At 50.5% G+C, this 20,561-nt stretch overlaps 1 protein-coding gene, 1 non-coding gene and 1 pseudogene across 4 annotated transcripts; all 3 read left to right on the forward strand.

Moving 5' to 3' along the window:
* The first annotated feature begins 10,149 nt into the window (after nucleotides 1-10,149).
* LOC147373082 (DNA dC->dU-editing enzyme APOBEC-3G-like) lies at nucleotides 10,150-14,337 on the forward strand. Of its 2 annotated transcripts, none has more exons than XM_086402889.1 (5): nucleotides 10,150-10,411; nucleotides 10,631-10,775; nucleotides 11,855-12,143; nucleotides 13,127-13,242; nucleotides 13,753-14,337. In XM_086402889.1, the coding sequence occupies exons 1-5, from the start codon at nucleotides 10,317-10,319 to the stop codon at nucleotides 13,765-13,767; spliced, it is 660 nt and encodes a 219-aa protein (XP_086259015.1). In that variant the 5' UTR covers nucleotides 10,150-10,316; the 3' UTR covers nucleotides 13,768-14,337. The 2 variants fall into 2 exon arrangements, with proteins under 2 accessions (XP_086259015.1, XP_086259016.1); XM_086402890.1 differs by having other exon boundaries at nucleotides 10,161-10,300.
* On the forward strand, nucleotides 12,427-12,531 carry LOC147373083 (U6 spliceosomal RNA). The gene has a single exon (XR_015165021.1). It is a non-coding gene; the product is annotated as a U6 spliceosomal RNA (small nuclear RNA).
* Nucleotides 14,338-16,689: 2,352 nt separating the features above from the next.
* Nucleotides 16,690-19,155, forward strand: LOC147373084 (cytochrome c oxidase subunit 4 isoform 1, mitochondrial pseudogene; annotated as a pseudogene). The gene is made up of 2 exons (XR_015164948.1): nucleotides 16,690-16,707; nucleotides 18,545-19,155. The product of XR_015164948.1 is annotated as a cytochrome c oxidase subunit 4 isoform 1, mitochondrial pseudogene (transcript).
* Nucleotides 19,156-20,561: the final 1,406 nt, after the last annotated feature.

Here is a 20,561-nt window from a genome sequence, read left to right on the forward strand (position 1 = left end):
GTCTCTCATCACTAACCCTCTCCTCTCTAATCTCCCTCTTCCACAGGGGAAGAAAAGCTTGTATTTCATTTCTGCATCACTTTATTTATTCATTTGTTTTCTTTTTTGTTTGTTCTTTTGACTAATACTGATTGAGCACTTCCTGGGGGGAGGGTAGGCTTGGTCCTAGGTGTCGGCTACAAACTTGAGTAAGGTGGAGGGGGCTCCAGACCTCAGGGGATGATGTCATGGTGGAAGGAGACCCAAAGGAAATTAAAAAAAAAAATGGGAATGGGTAAGATAACTCCAGATCGAGGCAATTGTTAGAAGGGATAAACAGGATGCTGTAATAGAGACTAATGGCTGGTGGGAAGCTGTTTAAATAGCTGGTGCCTGCTGTACGGAGACAGAAAGGAGCAGAAAAAGTTAGCCCTGGGAGGACTTTGGGGGAAGGGCTTTCCAGGCAGAGAGAAGTCAAGTGCAAAGGCCCTGAGGCAGGAAGAGAAAAGAGAAGTGTGTCTGAGGAGCAAAGTGTTGGGGCGGGGAGGTCGTGGGAGCTGGTCATAAGCAGACGTTTAGATCGCATAGTAAGTACAAGACTGTGGGACTTGGTGGTCCAGCAGTTAAGACTCCACGCTTCCACTGCAGGGGGCATGAGTTCGATCCCTGGTCTAAGATCCTGTACGCCATGCAGTGTTGCCAAAAAAAAAAAAGACTGTGTGTGTGTGTGTGTGTTGAGGGGGTAAGGAGCTGCATCAAGGTGCCTTGCCTCCTGTTTAAAGCCTCCCTCCAAAGGCTCTGAGGACGCCGAATAGAGGGAGGAAGAGTGGAAGCCAGAAGGTTATCCAGTCAGCCCAGGGAGAGGTGACATTGGAGGCTGTGGGGGTGGAGATTAACAAGGTGAGTTTAGAGGTAACATGGATTAGCAGGACTTGGTTATGGGTTGGGGTTCCCAGGTGACTCAGTGGGAAAGAATCCGCCTACCAATGCAGGAGATGAGGGTTCCATCCCTGGACTAGAAAGATCCCCTGAAGAGGGAAATGGTGACCCACTCCAGTATTTTTGCCTGGGAAATCCCGTGGACAGAGGAGCTTGGCAGACTACAGTCCATGGGGTCACAGAGTCATACACGACTGAGAACTGAGCGCGCACGGCTACGGGTTAGATGTCAGGGCAAAGAGGACTGAAGATAGGCCTTTGGGTTCAGGTGCAATCTCACTGCTCACTGGGTTAAGTGGTGACATCCTGTACAGAGCTGGGGAAATCTGAGAAAAGTGAGCTTTAGGGAAAAATACCCCACACAGAGTTCTACTGGGCAGGTTAGGTGTGCAGTGCCCGTCAGACATCTGAGGGCAGATATCCGGTAAGAGGCTGGCACCTGAGTGTCCAACTCGGGGGAGCAGCAGGACCAGAGATGTGAGCCGTGTGCCCGAGCGCAGGCTGTGTCTCCCAGAGAGACAGTGGGGTGCACGGAGGATGGAGGCAGAGGAACCCAGATCGTCCAGGAGAAGAGAGGAGCTGGGAAGTAAGTAGAAAGAGGAACACCATGGGACTTTGTGGGATTATCACCACAGCAGGCGAGGAGAGTCTCAGGAAGGCGGCGTGTTCAGCTGTGTCAATTGCTGCTGCGTGGAGGGGCGAGAAGGGCAGTGAGAAATACCCCCTTTCTTCCTCTTTTTCTCTTTTGGCTGCGCCGTGAGGTGTGTGGGATCTTAGTTCCCTGAATAGGGATCAAACCTGCGTCCCCTGCAGTGGAAGCGCAGTCTTAGCCACTGGGCCATCAAGGAAGTCCTGAAATATCCCTTTCTTCTGGCCACACGGGGCTCATGGGTGACCTTGTCGAGAGCAGTTTCCCTGGAATGATGGGGGACAGGGACTGTCATTGGAGGAAAGCAGACAGGTGGTGGGAAGCAGAGCATACGGAACAGAACATGCAGAACACTCTTTGATAGACGTGTGTTTATTTACAGCTATTTTTCTCCACGAAGCAATGAAGAGAATGCAGGGAGATGTGACTCAAAGGAGATGTTTTGTTTTTCAAAGTGGGAGATATCTGAGCGTGCGGTTTGCTGATGGGAATAACCCAGCAGGGCGGGGCATGATGCCGAAAACCACAGAAGAGAAATCCGCTGGAAAAGGAAGGTGTGAGCCCCGGAGCTCGGATGGACGGGTGGACTTTGAACAGGGAGACAGACGGTGGCCGACCATGGAGTCAGGCATCCTGTCTCTTCTTCTCAACGAACACCCAGCCCCTAGAATAGCACATGGTGCTGGAAGGTGTTCAATAAAATTGGTGTTGGCTGAATGAATGAGGGTACTGGGGGCGGTGGGGGGGTGCAGGTGGGGAGGTGGGAGGGGGCTTTCTGCTTCTGCTGGCTCAGGGAAGGTTGGAATGGGGAGGGTGGGGGGCTGCAGAGTCGAAGCAGAGCAATGGCGTAGAAGAAGGGTCAGTCTTACGTCACAGTGAAGACGCCATAAGAATTCATTTCTCGTCCAGTTGACAGTGTCAAATGAATGATGCCCACCTTGCCCTCGGTGAATTGCCACTCCACTTTGTCATCAACTAGGTTCCCAAACATACTCCTCTGTGGTATTTTCCTGCTCTGCATTTCTGGTCCTGGCTTACATCACACGCTTTTGTTTACAGAGGCTTTATAGCTTTTCTGGGTTTTTTTGGATAGTATAAGGATTACCTCACACCATTTCCCCATTTCTCCCTCACTTCTTCATTTTCAACCACATTTAGTCTCTCTTTTGGAGACAAACAGCGCCCGCCCACCTGCCCCGGCTTCTTTCTCATTAAAAAAAAAAAAAAAATACCCTAAGAGCTATCACGGTGATTCTGTTTGAATTTGTTTTGCATTCTTGTCTATCAGTTTATTTGGGATATTACATTTGAGTTTTTTAGTAAAACTTTTTCCTTGTTAAAAATGTAGGCTTTGTGAATTTTTTTCGTTTTTTAAAAAGTGGCCTATAACTTCCAGTTAAGTGCAAAATCTTACATTTCTAGGCAGTGTAACCACCAACCAGACTGAAGTGGGGCTGTTCCCAAAATCCCAAATGGGGGATCCCTCGAATCCCCTCCCAGATGAGCTCTGTCCAGAGGGAACCCATATTAGGGCTATCTATGATCATAGATTGACTTTCCCTGGTTTTGAGCTTCATATAGATGGCATCAGTATGAACGCCTTTATATGTGACATCTTTCATTTCATATTAAATTTGGGGGCTCATCTGATGCTCCCTAAAGGCTGGTGCTGCTGTGAGAAGTGAGGAGACCACCTTCCACAACCTGTGCCCCCTCAGGCAGCTGTCCATCCACCCATGAGGACAACAGCCACCAGCTCCACCTGCCTCTCTCTCACATCAGCCATGGATCCCCGCTGCCCTTCAGTTTGGCCGATTCTCATATGAAGAGGTTTCCACCTCCCCGTTCTAGCAAAGGCCCTACCTGGATGCCACCTGGCTGACCACCGACCAATGAGGTCTGGGACAGTGTGGTCATAGGGGCAGCAGGGACCAGCCAGGCAGGCAGTGAGGGGACAAGCCAAAGGACAGGGTCTGTATCCTGGAGGACAAGCTTCATGAAAACCCATCGCTGAGCCTCCTGCAGCAGCCAGCACGGGCCATGGCCCGGCCCAAGCTCCCCGGGGCCCACTGGATTGTGGGGCCTGGGGGATGCACGGTGGGGAGGAGAGAAGCTGGTCCTATAGGCAGGCAGCCGCCTTCATCCTTGGGGAGGAGAGGAGAAAGGAGAACCATGGGCTGAGCTCTCCTTAGGAGTGCCCCCATGCAAGGCCAGCAGCTGGGACATGGAGGTTTCCACCTCTCCGCCAATCCACAGAGGAAAGGAGAAAGGCCCCCAAAGGGACTGGGCTTGGCCAGGATGGCACAGGGACAGCTGGATGTGAGACATATATCTGCCTTAGAGGCCCAGCCAACTATGCTCTTCCTGCCCTTTCCAGGCCTGAGGAATGTGGGGACTGTGTATTCCAGCCCCTAGCTGGCCCTGTTCGTCCCCGAGGGGCTGTCCCTTTGTCCCATTGACTCCCCATCTGGCTCCTCTCAGACACCCCCGTCCTGGCCCAGCGCTCCCTCCCAGGGAACTGGTTGCCCCCCAAATTCCAGCCTGGCCACCTGCACTGAGAACCATGCTGCTCACCCACATCCTCGGGGTGGACACTCAGTACAGTGTCGCCCTCCTTCTTGGGCGGGTGCTGCTCCTCCAGGAGGGTGCCCTCCACCCCCGCCCCCACCCCCGGGCTGAGGCCCCTCCCACCCTCTACCCTCTAGACCTGGTCCCCTGGAGAACAGATGTGGTCCTCCGGGTGGTGGCTCAGCCCCCATTTTTGTGGTGGGTGGTTTCTGAGTGAGAACAGACCTGGTGAGTGGGGTGTCCTGAGCAGCACCCACACTTCCGGGGTCACAGTCTGCACTCTGAGCAGACCCTGTGCACCCAGCGCCTCCAGTCCTTCTGAGTAGGAGATGGCATCTCTGTGAGGACCTGGGTTGCGGAGACCAGGCTGGGTCCCTGAGAACTGCTTATTAAGAACAGCTTCTGGGACCAGGACCTGGGAGGATGGGACCCTAGGAACGGGGACCCTAGGGAGATGCAGACAGGTCTGCCTGGGACCTGCGTTCTCACAGCCCAGGGCGGGGGCCCTTCTCCTAGCGTAAGCCCACCTATTCTCCATCTGTGTGGCCCTCTTTGCCCAGAAGGACTACACCTTGTAGATTGTTTTGGTCACTTGCTTCGAGGAATGGAGGAGGGCTGCTGGCAAGAGCCTAGCAATTGAAACCGAAGGAGATACAGTGACAAAGTTCTCCCACCAAACACGCATGAGATGTGTCACAATCCTCTGATTTGGCTCAGAGCTGAGATAGTCTGGGTGTGTCTGGGGAACCCCAGGATGTTCTTTTTGTCAATTCCTTGAGTAAGGGATTACGGGTGCTATGTGTCTGAGCCAGGCGTGGCTATGTCTCTTTGCCCTGGCAAACTCTATGCAAGACCTGTTTTTCTTTTTTCTTTCCTTTTTTGTCATTGTGTGGTTTCTGGTGTTCCAGGACATTGTGGGGAGGGGGGGTGGGCCACGAGATGTTACCCCCAGGGATCACGGCCTTGAGATGGGGGAAGGTGTCCAGGTTTGAGGCAGCTCAGAGGAAAGGCTGTCAGCTGAGACAGGGTGCATGCCAGGGTCCCACTCTCCTTTCTGCGCTGGCACATTCTCCCTCCTCAGGACCCTCCCTCTTGGCCCCCCACCAGTGTGTCTTCCGGGCCCCCCTGTGACTCTGCCACGTACCAGCAGCTCACCCTCGGCACCGAGCAAACACTTGACAAATGGTCTGTATTATTGACCTTATTCACTTTGCCAGTATTCACCTGCTCCAGAGAGACACAGGAGATCAGGGAGAGAGAAGCCTGTGGATCCATCCAGCATACCCGGCTTCCTTTGCTTCTCAGAGGAGTCCGACCACACACACTCCATGTAGGCACCCCCCACGGCCACCTGAGTCCTCTGAGGAAAGCACCCAGAGGCTGTTTCTTTTCCTCAGGCTCAGACAACCTGATGCTGTTCTAGAGAACTGTGGCTGGCCCCCGTCACTGGGCTCTGGATCTGGGAGGGTGAGCACCCACTCCAATATTCTTGCCACAAGAACCCCATAAAGAGTATGATAAGGCAAAAAGGTATGACACTGAAAGATGAACCCCCAGATCAGAAGGTGTCCAGTATGCTACTGGGGAAGAGTGAAAGGCAATTACTAATAGCTCCAGAAAGAATGAAGTGACTGGGCCCAAGTGGAAACAGCAGTCAGTTGTGGATGTGTCTGGTGATGAAAGTAAAATCTGACACCATAAAGAACAATATTGCATAGGAACCTGAAATGTTAGGTCCATGAATCAAAGTAAATTTGACGTGGTCAAGCAGGAGATGGCAAGAATGAACATTGACATTTTAGGAATCAGTGAACTAAAGTGGACGGGAATGGGCAAATTTAATTCAGATGATCATTATATCGACTACTGTGGGCAAGAATTCCTTAGAAGCAATGGAGTAGTCCTCATAGTCAACAGAAGAGTCCAAAAGGCAGTACTTGGGTGCAGTCTCAGAAATGACAGAACAATCTCGGTTCATTTCCTACATAAACCATTCAACATCACAGTAATCCAAACCTTTGCCCCAAGCTCTGATGCCAAAGAAACTGGAGTTGACTTGAAGCTTCTGACCTTGAAGACCTGCAAGACCTTCTAGATCTAACAACAAAACAAGACGACCTTTCAATCATAGGGAATTGGAATGCAAAAGTAGGAAGTCAGGAGATACCTGGAGGAATAGGCAATTTGGCCTTGGAGTACAAAATGAAGCAGGGCAGAGGCTAACAAGAGTTCTGTCAAGAGATTAGTCACAGCAAACACCCCTTTCCAGCAACACAAGAGATGACTCTACACATGGACATCACCAGATGGTCAATACTGAAATCAAATTGACTATATTTTTACAGTTGAAGATGGAGAAGTTCTGTATGGTCAGCAGAAACAAGACCTGGAGCTGACTATGACTCAGATCATGAACTCCTTATTGCAAAATTCAGACTTAAAGAAAATAGGGAAAACCACTAGACTGTTCTGGTGTAACCTAAATCAAATCTCTTACGATTATATAGTGGAGGCGACAAATAGATTCAAGGGATTAGATCCAGTAGAGTGCCTGAAGAACTATGGATGGAGGTTTGTAACACTTAACAAGAGGCAATGACCAAAACTGTCTCAAAGAAATAGAAATGCAAGAAGGCAAAGTGGTTGTCTGAGGAGGCTTTACAAATAGCTAAGGAAAGAAGAGAAGCAAAAACCAAGGGAGAAAGAGAAAGATATACCCAACTGACTGCATAGTTCCAGAGAATAGCAAGGAAAGATTAGAAGGCCTTCTTCAATGAACAATGCTAAGAAGTAGAGGAAAACAATAGAATGGGAAAGACTAGAGATCTATTTAAGAAAATTAGAGATATCAAGGGAACATTTCATGCAAAGATGGGCACAATAAAGGACAGAAATGGCAAGGACCTAACGGAGGCAGAAGAGATTAAGAAGAGGTGGCAAAGGCGGGGTTCAGGGTGGAGGACACGTGTACACCCATGGCTGATTAGTGTTGATGTATGGCGAAAGCCACTACAAAATCGTAATCAGCCTCCGATTAAAATAAATTAATTAATTAAAAAAAAAAGAAAAGGTGGTAAGAATTCACAGAAGAACTACACAAAAAAGGTCTTAATGGCCAGAATAACCATCATGGTGTGGTCATAACTAGAGCCAGATATCCTGGAGTGTGAAGTTAAGTGGTCCTTAGGAAGTATTACTACAAACAAAGCTAAAGGAAGTGAATGAATTCCAGCTGAATTATTTAGAATCCTAAAAAGATGATGCTGTTAAAGTTCTGCACTCAATATGACAGCAAATTTGGAAAACAAAGCAGTGGCCACAGGACTGGAAAAGGTGTTCTCATTACAATCCCAGAGAAGGGTAGTGCCAAAGAATGTTCAAACTCTGGACAATAGCGCTCATTTCACATGCTAATAAAGTTATGTTCAAAATCCTTCAAACTAGGCTTCAACAGTATGTGAACCAAGAACTTCCAGATGTTCAAGCTGGTTTTAGAAAAGGCAGAGGAACCAGAGATCAAATTGCCAACATTTTGTTGGATCATGGAGAAAGCAAGGGAATTCCAGAAAAATATCTGCTTCCAACTTCACTGACTGTGCTAAAGACTCTATGTGGATCACAACAAACTGTGGAAAATTCTTAAAGAGACGGAAATACCAGACCACCTTACTCGTATCCTAAGAAACCTGTATGTGGGTCAAGAAAAAACAGTTAGAACCGGACATGGAACAACATACTGGTTCAAAATTGGGAAAAGAGTACTTCAAGGCTGTATATTGCCATCCTCCTTATTTAACTCATACGCAGAGTATATCATGTGAAATGCCAGGCTATGCAAATGACACCACCCTAATGGCAGAAGGTAAACAGGAACTGAAGAGCTTCCTGTTGAAAGTGAAAGAAGAGAGTAAAAAAAGTGGCTTAACACTCAACATACAGAAAACTAAAATCATGGCAACTGGTCCCATAACTTCATGGAAAATAAAAGGGGAAACAGTGACAGATTTTATTCTTGGGGGGGTGGGGGCTCCAAAATCACTGTGGATGGTGACTGCCACCATGAAATAAAAAGATGCTTGCTTCTTGGAAGAAAAGCTATGACAAACCTAGACAGTGTATTAAAAAGTGGAGACCACACTTTACCAACAAAGGTACATATAGTTAAAGCTATGGTTTTTCCAGGAGTCATGTATGGTTGTGAGAGTTGGACCATAAAGAAGGTTGAGCACTGAAGAATTGATGCTTTCAAATTGTGGCTCTGGAGAAGGCTCTTGAGAGTCCCTTGGACAACAAGGAGATCAAACCAGTCAATCCTAAAGGAAATCAACTACTCTGACTATTCATTGGAAGGACTGATGCTGAAGCTGAAGCTCCAGTACTTTGGCCATCTGATGCCAAGAGCCTCCTCATTGGAAAAGACCCTGATGCTGGGAAAGAGTGAAGGTGGGAGGAGAAGGGGATGGCAGAGGATTAGATGGTTGGATAGCATCACTGACTCAATGGACATGAGTCTGAGCAAACTCCAGGAGATGGTGAAGGACAGGAGAACTGGTTGCTGCAGTCCACGGGGGTCACAAAGAGTCAGACGCAACTGAGCGACTGAACAGCAACAACATTCATTTTGAGGCCCCACTTGTCCTTCTCCCTCATCATCACACCAGCGGTGTCGGGCGCTAGTTTGGGCCCGGATGTTCATCACTAGGTTCTACTAAGACCTTTACCAAACCAGCATCTCCCTGACCTCAGGGAGATGGTGAGGTGGTGCACTGGTCCCAGGGCTCCTGCTGCCCCGAGGGCCTTGGACTCCAGGGAGAGCATGTGGGAGGGTGCTGGGGGGTGCAGGGGGAGAAGAGAGGGGTGAGGCCCACCCAGATCTGAGTTGATAGCTTCTCATCCTCTTATCCCTTCTCTCTGTGACTCGGGTGACTCAAGACTTAAAACATTGGCGAGAAGGTCAAACACTGCCACCTCTGATATCCCTCCAACCTTCCCCAAACACGGATTCTCTCAGCTGCCTGTGCTGTGTGCTGGTCGGTCACTGGCACATGGACCCCTCTCCCCCTGCCCCCCAGATGTGGAAACAAGCTAGGTTGGCTTGTCTGCATTGGAGAGGGGCAGCCGGGCCTCAGCAGGGAACAGAAGGTCCAGGGGTGCCTGGCCAGGCTGGGGTATGGAGGGTGAGGAAGGAGACGGTGTTGGAGAACATTCTAGAAGAAGAGACCTCAGAGCTACTGGATGAGGAGCTACACTGGCCGGGACACCTCCCCTGGGGATGCGGGAGCCAGGTGCCTTCCCTGCGATGGACCCCTGCCTTGGTCTCCCCATAAGATGCTCCCGCCCAGCCTTGAGGGGCAACTGATGCTGGGCTGAGCTCAGAGACATCCTAGCATTCTGGGTGCTGGAGCCACCTGGGAAGGGTTGGGGCAGATTTGGGGGCTCAGTCTTCTGAGGGTCCTCCAGGGCACAGGGGCTTAGCAACAGGAGCCCCAGACTCCTCAGGTCGCCATCTGCCCCCAGCACCAGGTTTCAGGCACCGGAGACTCTCCCTCAGAAACCTCTGGGGGAGAAGGTGGGGGAACAAGGAGCACTCAGTGGGTTGAGCGATGGGAGGAGACACTGGGGATGCGAGAGCGGGGCTTGGTTTGAGTCACAGCATCTTCCGTCCCTGGAAGGCAAGAGATTCTTGGGGACCCAGCCTGGTCTCTGCAACCCAGGTCCTCGTACAGATGCCATCTCCTACACAGAAGTGTCCCCTCGCTGCCTGCCTGATTGGCCGCTGCTTCCCAGATGACCTCCCAGACACCCTCCCAGACCGCACTGGTCCGTGGTCAGTCCTGGTGGCATCCAGGTAAGGCCTTTATCAGAACAGGGAAATGGAAACTGAAGCTGTCCACGAGGGTATGACATTTGGGTGGGGAAGTTCATGGGTGGCATGAGTGGCCCAATTTCAGGAAGAGGTGAGGCCCAACTCTGCTGACACAACGGCTTCCAGGTGCTCTGATGATATATAAGGCCTGCCGCTTGAACAGCTTCAAGGAGGAGGCCACAGGCTGTGACTGAGCATACCATCAGAGGACTCGGAGCCAGGCCTGCCGCTTGAACAACTTCAAGGAGGAGGCCACAGGCTGACTGAGCATACCATCAGAGGACTCGGAGCCAGGGACGGTAAAGAAGTTGATTCATGGGGCCCGGCAGAGCGGGGCTGGATACCACACGACAGGGGACCCAGGACGGGGGCAGAGTGGCATGGAGAGGCCGTGTCCAGTCAGACTCCAGGTAGAGGACTGGGTCATCATCGAGGCTCTGAGAACCCTGCATTGCTCCTGCGGGGAGACCCTGACTTCCCTGGGAGCCCCCAGTAGGGGTCAGAGAAGGAGGTCTAGTGGCTCAGCAGAGATGTGGGGTGCAGGAGGAAGGGGTGTGGCAGAGAGGGGAGCCCTGGGCGGTCCCAGAAGGAGCCCCATGTCTCCTGGCCTCTCCCACCTCTGTCCTCAGACACCTGATGGACGAATATACCTTCACTGAGAACTTCAACAATCAAGGATGGCCTTGCAAGACCTACCTGTGCTACGAGGTGGAGAGGCTGGACGGGGACGCTACGATCCCTCTGGACGAGTACAAGGGCTTTGTGCGCAACAAGGTGACCGACCAGCCTGCCCGCAGCCGGCGGGCCCTCCCCGTGGGGGGACGCTCAGGGTAGAAGGTTGTCAGTTGCACACGGGGTGGCCCACAAGCTCTCTTACAAGGTCCCTGTAGCTGCTGCTGCTGCTCTGCCTGGAATCAGGTGGGGACCCTCTCTGTGTGATTTTCAGCTTTGAGCCACATGTCAGCAGCCAGTCACAGCCACCCAGGGCCTGGTACCTCCAGTCCAGTGTCACCCCGGAGTTTCATGACTTCGTTACTCCTCCGCCTCTGGGGAGGGGTTGGGACGGAGGGTGACGCATGGGGACAAGGGGCCGGGTTCTTCCCTTGACTCTGCCCAGGGCAGGCTCTTGCCAGAGAGCCCGATCCTCTCTCAATCACCACGGGCTTGGGCGGCCGGGCAAGACATCAGCCCACTGCTTGAGAGATTCTGGCAAGGGTACTGATCCCCACAACGCCGCCGGTGCCAGCTGTATTTAGTCCAGGGATGCTCTGGGCTCAGCACAGGGTGATGCCCAGAGTAGAAGCTTGTAAAAATTTTGGCACACCCCTGGGTTAGTGGGGTAGGGTCGTGGAGGAGCTGGAGAGCAGAGTGAATCGCTCCAGGGAGGAAATGCCCACTTCCATGGCAGGAGGCCAGTGTTGGAGCTCCCCTGGCCTCCTCTCTCCCCGCACAGCTGGACTAGGTGAAGCGCCTGAAGTCCCTATCATGGGCACAAGGTAAGAGGGACTCCAGCAAACTCAGAAATCGAGATGAGTCATACTTCAACTCAATAGTTTAAAAGTCAAAATTAACGCAATTCTGTGATGCAGGAAACAGCAACATCTGCCTGAAGACTGATCAGTTTCAGAGCTGTGCAGAGCCATAGGGATACTGTGTTTCTCAAGGGGCTTGGCATTCCTTTGGATCGTGTAAATCCTGCATTGAAATAGCGTTTCACTGGGTGCTGAGGCTTGCCCCCACTGTAACTTCGTGTTGGGGGCCAGCGCCTCACCCGCCTTCCTTCCGTGGTCTTTCCCTCCGCGCTAGTCCCTACACAGCAAAGGACAGGACGCTTGTCTTCCTCTTCTCTGTAGGGTTTGGGTCAACCAGAGGAACGCTGCCATGCAGAGCTCTACTTCCTGGGAAAGATCCGTTCTTGGAATCTGGACCAGAATCAGCACTACAGGCTCACCTGTTTCATCTCCTGGAGCCCCTGTTACGATTGTGCCCAGAAACTGACTACATTCCTGAAGGAGAACCGCCACATAAGCCTGCACATCCTTGCCTCCCGCATCTATACCAACAACCGTTTTGGGTGCCATCAGAGTGGCCTGTGCGAACTGCAAGCGGCTGGGGCCCGAATCACCATCATGACCTTTGAGGGTCGGCAGGGGTCTCCTGGGGGTGGGGCAGTGGCAGGGAGAGGCCTGTGGGAAGTTGCTAGAAAGAGCTGGGCAGGGTGGGAATCCGTGGCGCAGAGGCCTTTGTGTGCTGCCTGAGAAGGGAGGCTAGGCTCTGGAAAGAGCCTATGGAAAGAGAGAGTTCAGAGGGGCAGAGGTGGTTCAGGAGGGGAGGGTGGGGGGGGTGAATATGAATGGACTAGGGGGCTTCCAGAAAGAAGGAGAACGGGCTGGCTCAGATTCCAGGAGCAAGAAAGAATCTGAGGGCTTGCTTCGGCTACACATATGCTGACGCTGGAACAATACAGAGAAGAGGAGCATGGCCCCCGGGCCAGGAGGACGCACAGACCCGTGAAGCGTTCCATATTCTCCTCAGCTGAGAAAAGGAACGTGCTGACGAAGTTCTAGAACCTATTATACAGAGTGAAGCCAGTCAGAAAGAGAAAGACAAATATCATATATTAACGCATATACATGGAATCTAGAAAGATGGAACTGATGAACCTGTTTGCACGGCAGCAAAGGAGACGCAGACAGAAAGGACAGAATTTTGGACACAGAGGAGGAAGGAGAGGGTGGGATGGTTTGAGAGAGTAGCAGTGAAACATGTACATTACCATATGGAAAATAGAAAGCCGCTGGAAGCTTGCTGTGTGAGGCTAGGGACCAAAGCCAGGACTCCGTGACAACCGAGGAGGGTGGGATTGGAGAGGGAGATGGGAGGAAAGGTCAAGAGGGAGGGGACATGTGTATACCTATGGCTGATTCATGTTGATGTATGGCAGAAACCATCACAGCATTGTAAAGCAATTACCCTTCAATTAAAATAAAAATAAAAACATTTTTTAAGAAGAAAGAATTTGAGGGGTAAGCTAAGTCCCTGAAAGGAAAGAGATAGCAGGCAGCGAAATGATGACAGGGAAAGCCAGGCTGGAGCTCACCTTTCTCTCCCTGGTCCCATTTCAGACTTTAAGCACTGCTGGGAAACCTTCGTGGACCACAAGGGAAAACCCTTTCAGCCCTGGGAGGGGCTAAATGTAAAGAGTCAGGCGCTCTGTGTGGAACTGCAGGCCATTCTCAAGGTGAGGGTTCCTCCCGGCTGCTTCCCTGGACCTCCCCCCTCCTCTCCTCTTCTCTCCCTGGGCCTTTATGTTTGGGCCACAGGAAGCCTTCGTTGCAGCATGCAGGGGCTTCTCTCTAGTTTCCCTGCACAGGCTTCTCTTGCTGCAGAGCAAGGGCTCCAGGGCGGGCTGCGTACTTCTCTGGGCTTAACTGCCCTGAGGCCTGTGGGATCTTCATTCCCAGACCAGGGGTGGGACCCATGACCCCTGCCTTGGAAGGCAGTTTCTTAAGCCACCAGGGGAGTCCCTGCCTGGGCTTTCCCCTCTTTTTAGAGCCTCCTCTGGGGTGATCTGTTCCCTCCTGCGACACTGGCTCCATTCCTTCTTTCCTTTCCCGAGGGGTCCCTCTACTTCCTCTACTTCCTCACATGCTTGTGTCCCTCCTTCCTTTCCCATCTTTGTGACACTCCCCAGACCTCCTCTCTGTTTTTGTTTCATCTTCCAACTGTCTCATTCCCTGCTTTGTCCTAGACTCAGCAAAACTGAAGGATGGACGCCAGCCTCTCTAAAGAAGGCAGGAGACCTCTATTCAACAGCAGAACAAAACACTTTCTTTCAAGAAGTGTAAACATGACATTTGCTACTGTCTCCAGACTGATTCAAACAGACCAGCAAAAAACAAATGGCTCAAAAGAAATAGATTTTTTTTAAATAAAAATCTGAGTAGATTTACTTTTCATTCAAACCTATGTTGTGTTTCAAATCTACGTCAGTAGGATTCTATTCAATACTATCAGAATAGTTTCTGATTTTTAGATAAATGAATATTTTAATAGATTTTTAAATGCAAAGCAATAAAATGAAATATTAAGAATCTCTCACTCAGTTTTATTAAAAATTATTAAAATTCAGATTTATTAAATGGGCGATCTCTCCCCCCTTTTTAAATAGTAACATCATCATCTGTTGAAGAATAACTATGTCAGTATCGTCCTAAGTACTTGACGTTTAACTGCCCAACAGCCCTCAGTCAGTCCTGTTATTCTCCAGTGAGCTCCTCACCTGTAATAACTTTTAATTGTTTAATAAATTAAAAACTTTATTAATAATTGCAAAGATGCGAATGCCTTTTTCTTTTGTAGTGGATCTGATTCGTGGTGGAGTGGAGGTATAATGGTCATACTAATTCCTGCTGGTATGAGTTAAAATCAGCTAACCCTTGTAGGAGGGAAGCCTAGGATTCAAAAATCTGCAGCCCTCGACAACCTATCACACTGGTAGCATTACTGTTTTTGAAATGACAGACCATGGGATAAGAGAAGAGAAAGAACAAGTCTCAATACTGAAAGAGAGCTTTCAAATCTGCAGCTAGATAACTCCAGGGATTACTGCAGTCCCCACACCACTGTTACTTCTACTGCCCTGGAGAGGAAGCCAGAGGGAGGGGCTGTCGTGCACAGATGATGAACTGGCCCCTGCACAGTACATGGACCCAAGCAGAACCGGTCTCAGGCACTAGATTTCTCTCCTGCCGCTGACTCTGTGGGGACTGAATTGAGCTGAGTCAGCCTTGCACAAGGCGTCCAGACAGCAAAGTCTCCCCAGGTCTCTCCTCTCAGACTTCTGCTCAGTGTCACGGGCCCCAAATGTGTCACAACCTCACACAAAGTGGCCCAAACTGCATCACAACCTCACACACACATGTGACTCTAAGAAGCTGGGAGCAGAGCCATTCAGTGTGAGACCTGAAGTGATAGAAAATGAGGGACAGATGATGATGGTGGTTGAGAAGGGAGGAAGGAACTAAATCAGGGAGGGCTGGTGCGTCTGAGGGAAGGAAGGACAGGTAGAGAAAGGTAACCTGGGAGGGAGAGGGGAGGGGAGAGGTGAGCAGAGGAGCAGGGCTGAGACCCAACAATGGGAAGACGAGGGGCCTGAGGAAAGGATGCTGGGGTGAAGGAGGGTGGACAGGCTCAGAGCCGTCTGGAAAAGCTGAAAGTAGGGCTCATTTCATAAAACAAACCATGTGGGGTGGGTAGGTTGGTCCAGGCCTGGCTTGGCTGCTCAGTGATGCTGGCCCACTATTGCTGTCCCCTCAGCTCAGCTCTCAGTGTCTCCTCAGGGTCTCGAATGGCTGCCTAACTCCAGACCTCACACCTCATTCCAGAGGGGGAGAAAGAAGATAGGACAAAGCCCGGAACTTCAGAGCCCACACGTTCTTCTAATGGACACTAGCAGCGTCTTACAGCGAGAGGGGCCGGTGGGGAAACCCTGTTGGTGTTGCACTTGACCCAGTTTGGGCTGCAGAGGGAGCAAGATTGGCTCTTGAGTTCCTCACCTGTGATACATGGAGGATAACAGTGACTGACTGAGGGCCGTTGGGCAGTTAAATGTCAAGTACTTAGGACGATGTTGACATAGTTAATCCTCAACAGATGATGACGTTACTATTTAAAAAAGGGGGAAAGATCACCCATTTAATAAATCACTCAATCTACAACAAACCATCAGCCCTCCAGTTCACTCTGGATCACCCTGCGTGCAGCCAGGTGCCAGGGGAGACATGGGCCACAAGCAGCATCTGAGGCCTTGGCAGCAGGGTCATTACGGCCCAGACCCAGGCCAGGCCTGTTCCCCTCCTCTCAGTGTTGCTGATGGGGCCTCACCTCCTACCTCCTGGGGACTCCTTCTCTGACCCCTGGGGGCTCCTCCTGCACTGCTGACCCTGGGCCTGGCCTCTTCCCATGGGTCCCAACCATGTTCTGTGCTGATGCCCTTATTTCTGTGTCCCCTCCCTCTCCTGCTGCAGGCATGTCAGGGAGTTTGCAAGTCCCCAGAGACGATGGACTCATGCCCACGGGAGGGAAGATGGACCAAGAGGGGGCCCCTTTCACTTGTCTTCAACACCCACCTTTGGTTTTAAACTCACCATGTCTCCCAGTTTTGACCAAGCCCTTTTCACACCCAAGCTCATCCTGGCTTTACCAAATCTCAGGGAATTACTGCTTAGCGCCACTTGGCTATGAAGCAAAGTCCTCTTTCCCTCTTCCCAAGGTCTCACAGGTAGGTAGAGGCCACATTCACACCTGGGTCCCTGCCAATCCCCAGCCAACCCTGAGAGACCTTCCTAAGGATACTCACAGGGAGGCTGAAGAAGGCTGCAAGCAAAGCCGGGGTTTCCAGGGCCAGAGTCTGGAGTTCACCTGGTCAGACCTGAGAGCGCACGTGGGAGGCTTCAGAGCACAGGGGAGGGACTGAGACAGGACCTGATCCCTGGGGAGACCTGGGGAGAGAGCGAAGGAGGGGCAGGGCTGAGGCCTGGAGGAGGCCCGGAGTGAGGGGACAGGACCATTTGTCACCTAGGGAGCTGGAGGGGTGGTCTCTTCATCACCCTGGACCCCCGTGAAGGTGCAAGGCTCTGTGTTGTGTCCGAGGGCCCAGACACAGCACTGTGTCAGGGGACTGCCGATGGCTGACCGCACACCGGTTTACTTTGAATTTCAGATGAACGATAAATAATTTGGAATTTACTTAACCAAAAATGTATTCACATTTCACTGGGGTCCTATATTTTTGTTTGCTAAATCTGGCTGCTCTTTTTATTTTTGGCTGTGCTGGGTCTTCATTGCCGCGAGGGCTTTTTCTCTAGTTGCATCAAGTGGGGGCTACTCTCTGGTTGCGGTGTGCGGACTTCTCATCATGGTGGCTTTTCTTATTGAGGAGCACAGGCTCTAGGGTGCTTGGGTTTTAGTAGTTGCAGCTCACGGGCTCAGTAGTCGTGGCTTCCAGGCTCCAGAGCACAGGTTCAGTAGTTGCGGTGCCTGGGCTTAGTGGCTCTGCATCTGAGGGATCTTCCGGGTCTAGAGATCGGTCTTGAATCTCCTTCATTGGCGGTCGGATTCTTTACCACTGAGCCCCCAGGGAAGCCCTGGCTGCTCTTTTCATGCAGGAGACATTTACAGGAACTCCCATTCTGTTTCGCAGCCCCGCTTGGGCTGAGTGGGTCCTGTACCCTCGCTGGGGGTCCTTTGGCTCCAAACTTCCCTCCCATGAGCTCCCTGGAGCACCCCACCCTTCCCCCACAATGGTTGCTGACAGGCTCCAAACAAGATGCCAGTTAACAAGGGCATCCTCCTGCCTGGTTGTGGAATATCAAAAGGGGGCAATCCTTTGAACGTGACACTAAGAGACTTTCCTCTGAGATGCACAAGCGTCATTGCACAACCAACACTGCAACACTGCGGGAGGAAGGATAACTGCTCATTCAGCAACAAATATTCGCATACCTTTTTTTTTTAATGTTACTACTGGAGTATAATCGCTTTATAAAGTTGTGCTAATTTCTGCTGTGTGACAAAGTGAATCAGACGTATGTATGCATATATCCCTTTCCTCTTGAGCCTCCCTCTCACCCACCCACCCCATCCCACCCATCTAGGTTATCACAGCTCACAGCACTGAGCTCCCTGTGCCACACAGCACTTTTCCACCAGCTATCTATCGCACACACAGACGTCATACATGTCAATGTTACTCTCCCAGTTCGCCCACTCCCTCTTCCCCACCGTGTCCACATGTCATTCTCTGCGTCTGTGTCTCTATTCCTATCCTGCAAAGAGGTCCATTTGTATCCTTTTTCTAGATTCTGTATATATTTGTTAATATAAGATATTTGTTTTTCTCTTTCTGACTTACTTCACTCTGTATAACAGATTCTAGGTCCACTCACATCACTGTAGATGGTACAATTTCATTCCTTTTTCTGGCTGAGTAATATTCCGCTGTACACTGCAGGAAGTGGTGGGTGTTTAAACAGCAGAATATTTGCTCTGAAGTGTAAAATGAAAATCTGGAGCCTCAGGGCGGGTGGCCTGGCAGGGAGAAACGTGGGAGCCGAGGGGGATATTCATGGTTGGCAGAATGAAAAAGGGAGTTAAAGCTGAAGGTGGGGATGAGTTGAGGGTCTGAGAACAGTGATATCACTTCCAAGGCAGAGAAGAATGATGGGAAGATGCAGCCGTGTATATTCTCCCCAATCAGAACTGATGTCAAAAGATGATGGATCAAGACCCAGAAGCACAAGCACATCATGTAATCAGGAAATGATGGAAGTTAGAGAGGTGGCTGAAAGCCGTGGTGTCTGGCAGGCCTGGAGTCGACAAGAATGATGACACAGCTTTGCTCTGGGTTTGCTGTTTCCTCGTCATTTTGATTTTGTCATGGTGTGTGTCCTTACATGAATATCTTCTAATTTCATTCACAGCAGGGACAAAACCTGTAGAAAATGCTTTGTAATAAATTTAATAAGAAATGAATCAGAGAGGGCAGTCGCGGCGGGCACGGTGGGCAGCGGCTGGTCAGTGGTGGCAGAATATTGGCGACCAGAGTATTTAGCCTGATTGGCAGGCGTGCGGTTTCCACCTCGGTGTGTGTTCGGGCCCATGGAAGTGTTGTAAAGAGTGAAGATTATGCTCTCCCGAGTTATGTGGACCGGCGTGACTACCCCTTGCCCTACGTGGCCCACGTCAAGAACCTGTCTGCCAGCCAGAAGGTCTTGAAGCAGAAGGAGAAGGCTTCCTGGAGCAGCCTCTCCATCGATGAGAAAGTTGAACTGCACGACCTTAAGTTCAAGGAGAGCTTCGCTGAGATGAGCAGGTGCCAGACAGTGGTGGGCGCGGCCACGTTCTTCATCGGCTTCACCGCGCTCCTCACCTGGGAGAAGCGCTGTGTGTACGGCCCCATCCCGCACACCTTTGAAGAGGAGTGGGTGGCCAAGCAGACCAGGAGGATGCTCGACGTGAAGGTGGCCCCCATCCAGGGCTTCTCAGCCAAGCGGGACTACGACAAGGACAAGTGGAAGACGTAAGGACCCGCGGTTCCCGAGTCTGCACCTCACCTGTCCGGTCACGTCCATGCAGCTCTGCATGTTCACTGGAAGCGCTGTGTTGCAGCACCAGTACTAATAAGTGTGCAGTTTACATGAAAAAAAAAAAAGAAAGAAATGAATAAGACTAAAGTAATATGCACATTTAATAGAAGTCCACAGAAAAACACAATATTGCTTTTGCCGCTTTTTGGACTAGAAAATCTACTATTTAGGTAAAAATAGTAAAAGAAAGAAGTTAGATTTAGAAAGCATGTGATGGAGGGTGAAACAGCCAAAAATCTCATGGGCCTCATGGGCCCGAAAGCCCATCAGGGGTCCAACCATGAGACCACTGGGAAGGGAGCTTGAACTTGGACATCACCCTGTGACAGGGAGATGTCCCTCCCCATGCTCTGGGTGAAACAGGCGATCAGAAAGCCCCAAGGAACCATGGCTGAAATAATCTAGCTCCTGGCCTTTCTCCTGGTCTGCAAGAGGCTCAGGTTAAGAATTTGCATGTCTTGGGGCTTTCCTGGTGGCTCAGTGGTAAAGAAGCCACCTGGCAATGCAGGGGACATACGTTCCACCCCTGATCTGGGAAGATTCCTTGTGCTGCAGGACAACGAAGCGTGTCTGCCACAACTACTGAAGCCCGAACGCCCTAGAGCCCTTGCTCCACAGCAAGAGAAGCCACCATAATGAGAAGCCTGTGCACCACAGCTAGAGAGTAGCCCCTGCTCACTGCAACTGGAGAAGTGAACTGCAACTTCATGCACAATAATGAAGAGCCAGCGCAGCCATAAAGAAAGAAATAAACAAATAAATCTTTGAAAAAATAGACACTGTTATTTTAAAAAATTAGTGTGTCTGTAAAGTTCATCTTGGGTTGTTGGTGCAAAGGAAGGTGAATTCCAAGCTGGATGTGAATCCCATCCCAACCTCATTAACGCCAAGCCTTTGCATGGATACTGATGGGAAATTTGTACTGAACCTGATGGCCAATTGGGAACTGCCAGTTCTTGGAGGGTACTTAGCTCTCATTCATTTGTAGCTAAAATGTTTTTCTTCTGTATTATTAGACATCCAGCATGCTCTCCCTACACTATCTGGACAGTCAGCTGTTTGACTGGCAATAGGCACACTTCATATCATTTGAAGAATATATTTTTGTGATCCCTTTCAAATTACTGATGACATTCTTCACAGAACTAGAACAAATGTATATGGAATCACAAAAGACCCAGAATTGCCAAAGGAATCCAGAAGAAAAAGAACAAAGCTGGAGGCATAACTCTCCCAGACTTCAGATAAGACTACAAAGCTACAGGAATCAGAATAGCATGGTGCTGGCACAAAAACAGACATATAGAGCTATGGAACAGAATAGAGAGCCAGAAATGAACCCACACACCTATGGTCAATTAATCTTTGACAAAGGAGGCAAGAATAAACAATGGAGAAAAAGTCTCTTCAG

The sequence above is a fragment of the Bos grunniens genome, chromosome 5 (genome assembly GCF_055505025.1).
Source record: "Bos grunniens cultivar Pamir isolate PY7600 chromosome 5, Bosgru_T2T1.0, whole genome shotgun sequence".
Taxonomy (NCBI): Eukaryota; Metazoa; Chordata; class Mammalia; order Artiodactyla; family Bovidae; genus Bos; species Bos grunniens.

Bases quoted from the DNA above. Each gene is read 5' to 3' on its own strand.
- LOC147373082 (XM_086402889.1), top strand. From the start codon at position 10,317: ATGGGGCCCGGCAGAGCGGGGCTGGATACCACACGACAGGGGACCCAG. The intron at 10,412-10,630 runs GTAGAGGACTGG...CTCTGTCCTCAG, and splicing joins CGTGTCCAGTCAGACTCCAG to ACACCTGATGGACGAATATA. The intron at 12,144-13,126 runs GTCGGCAGGGGT...GTCCCATTTCAG, and splicing joins CACCATCATGACCTTTGAGG to ACTTTAAGCACTGCTGGGAA.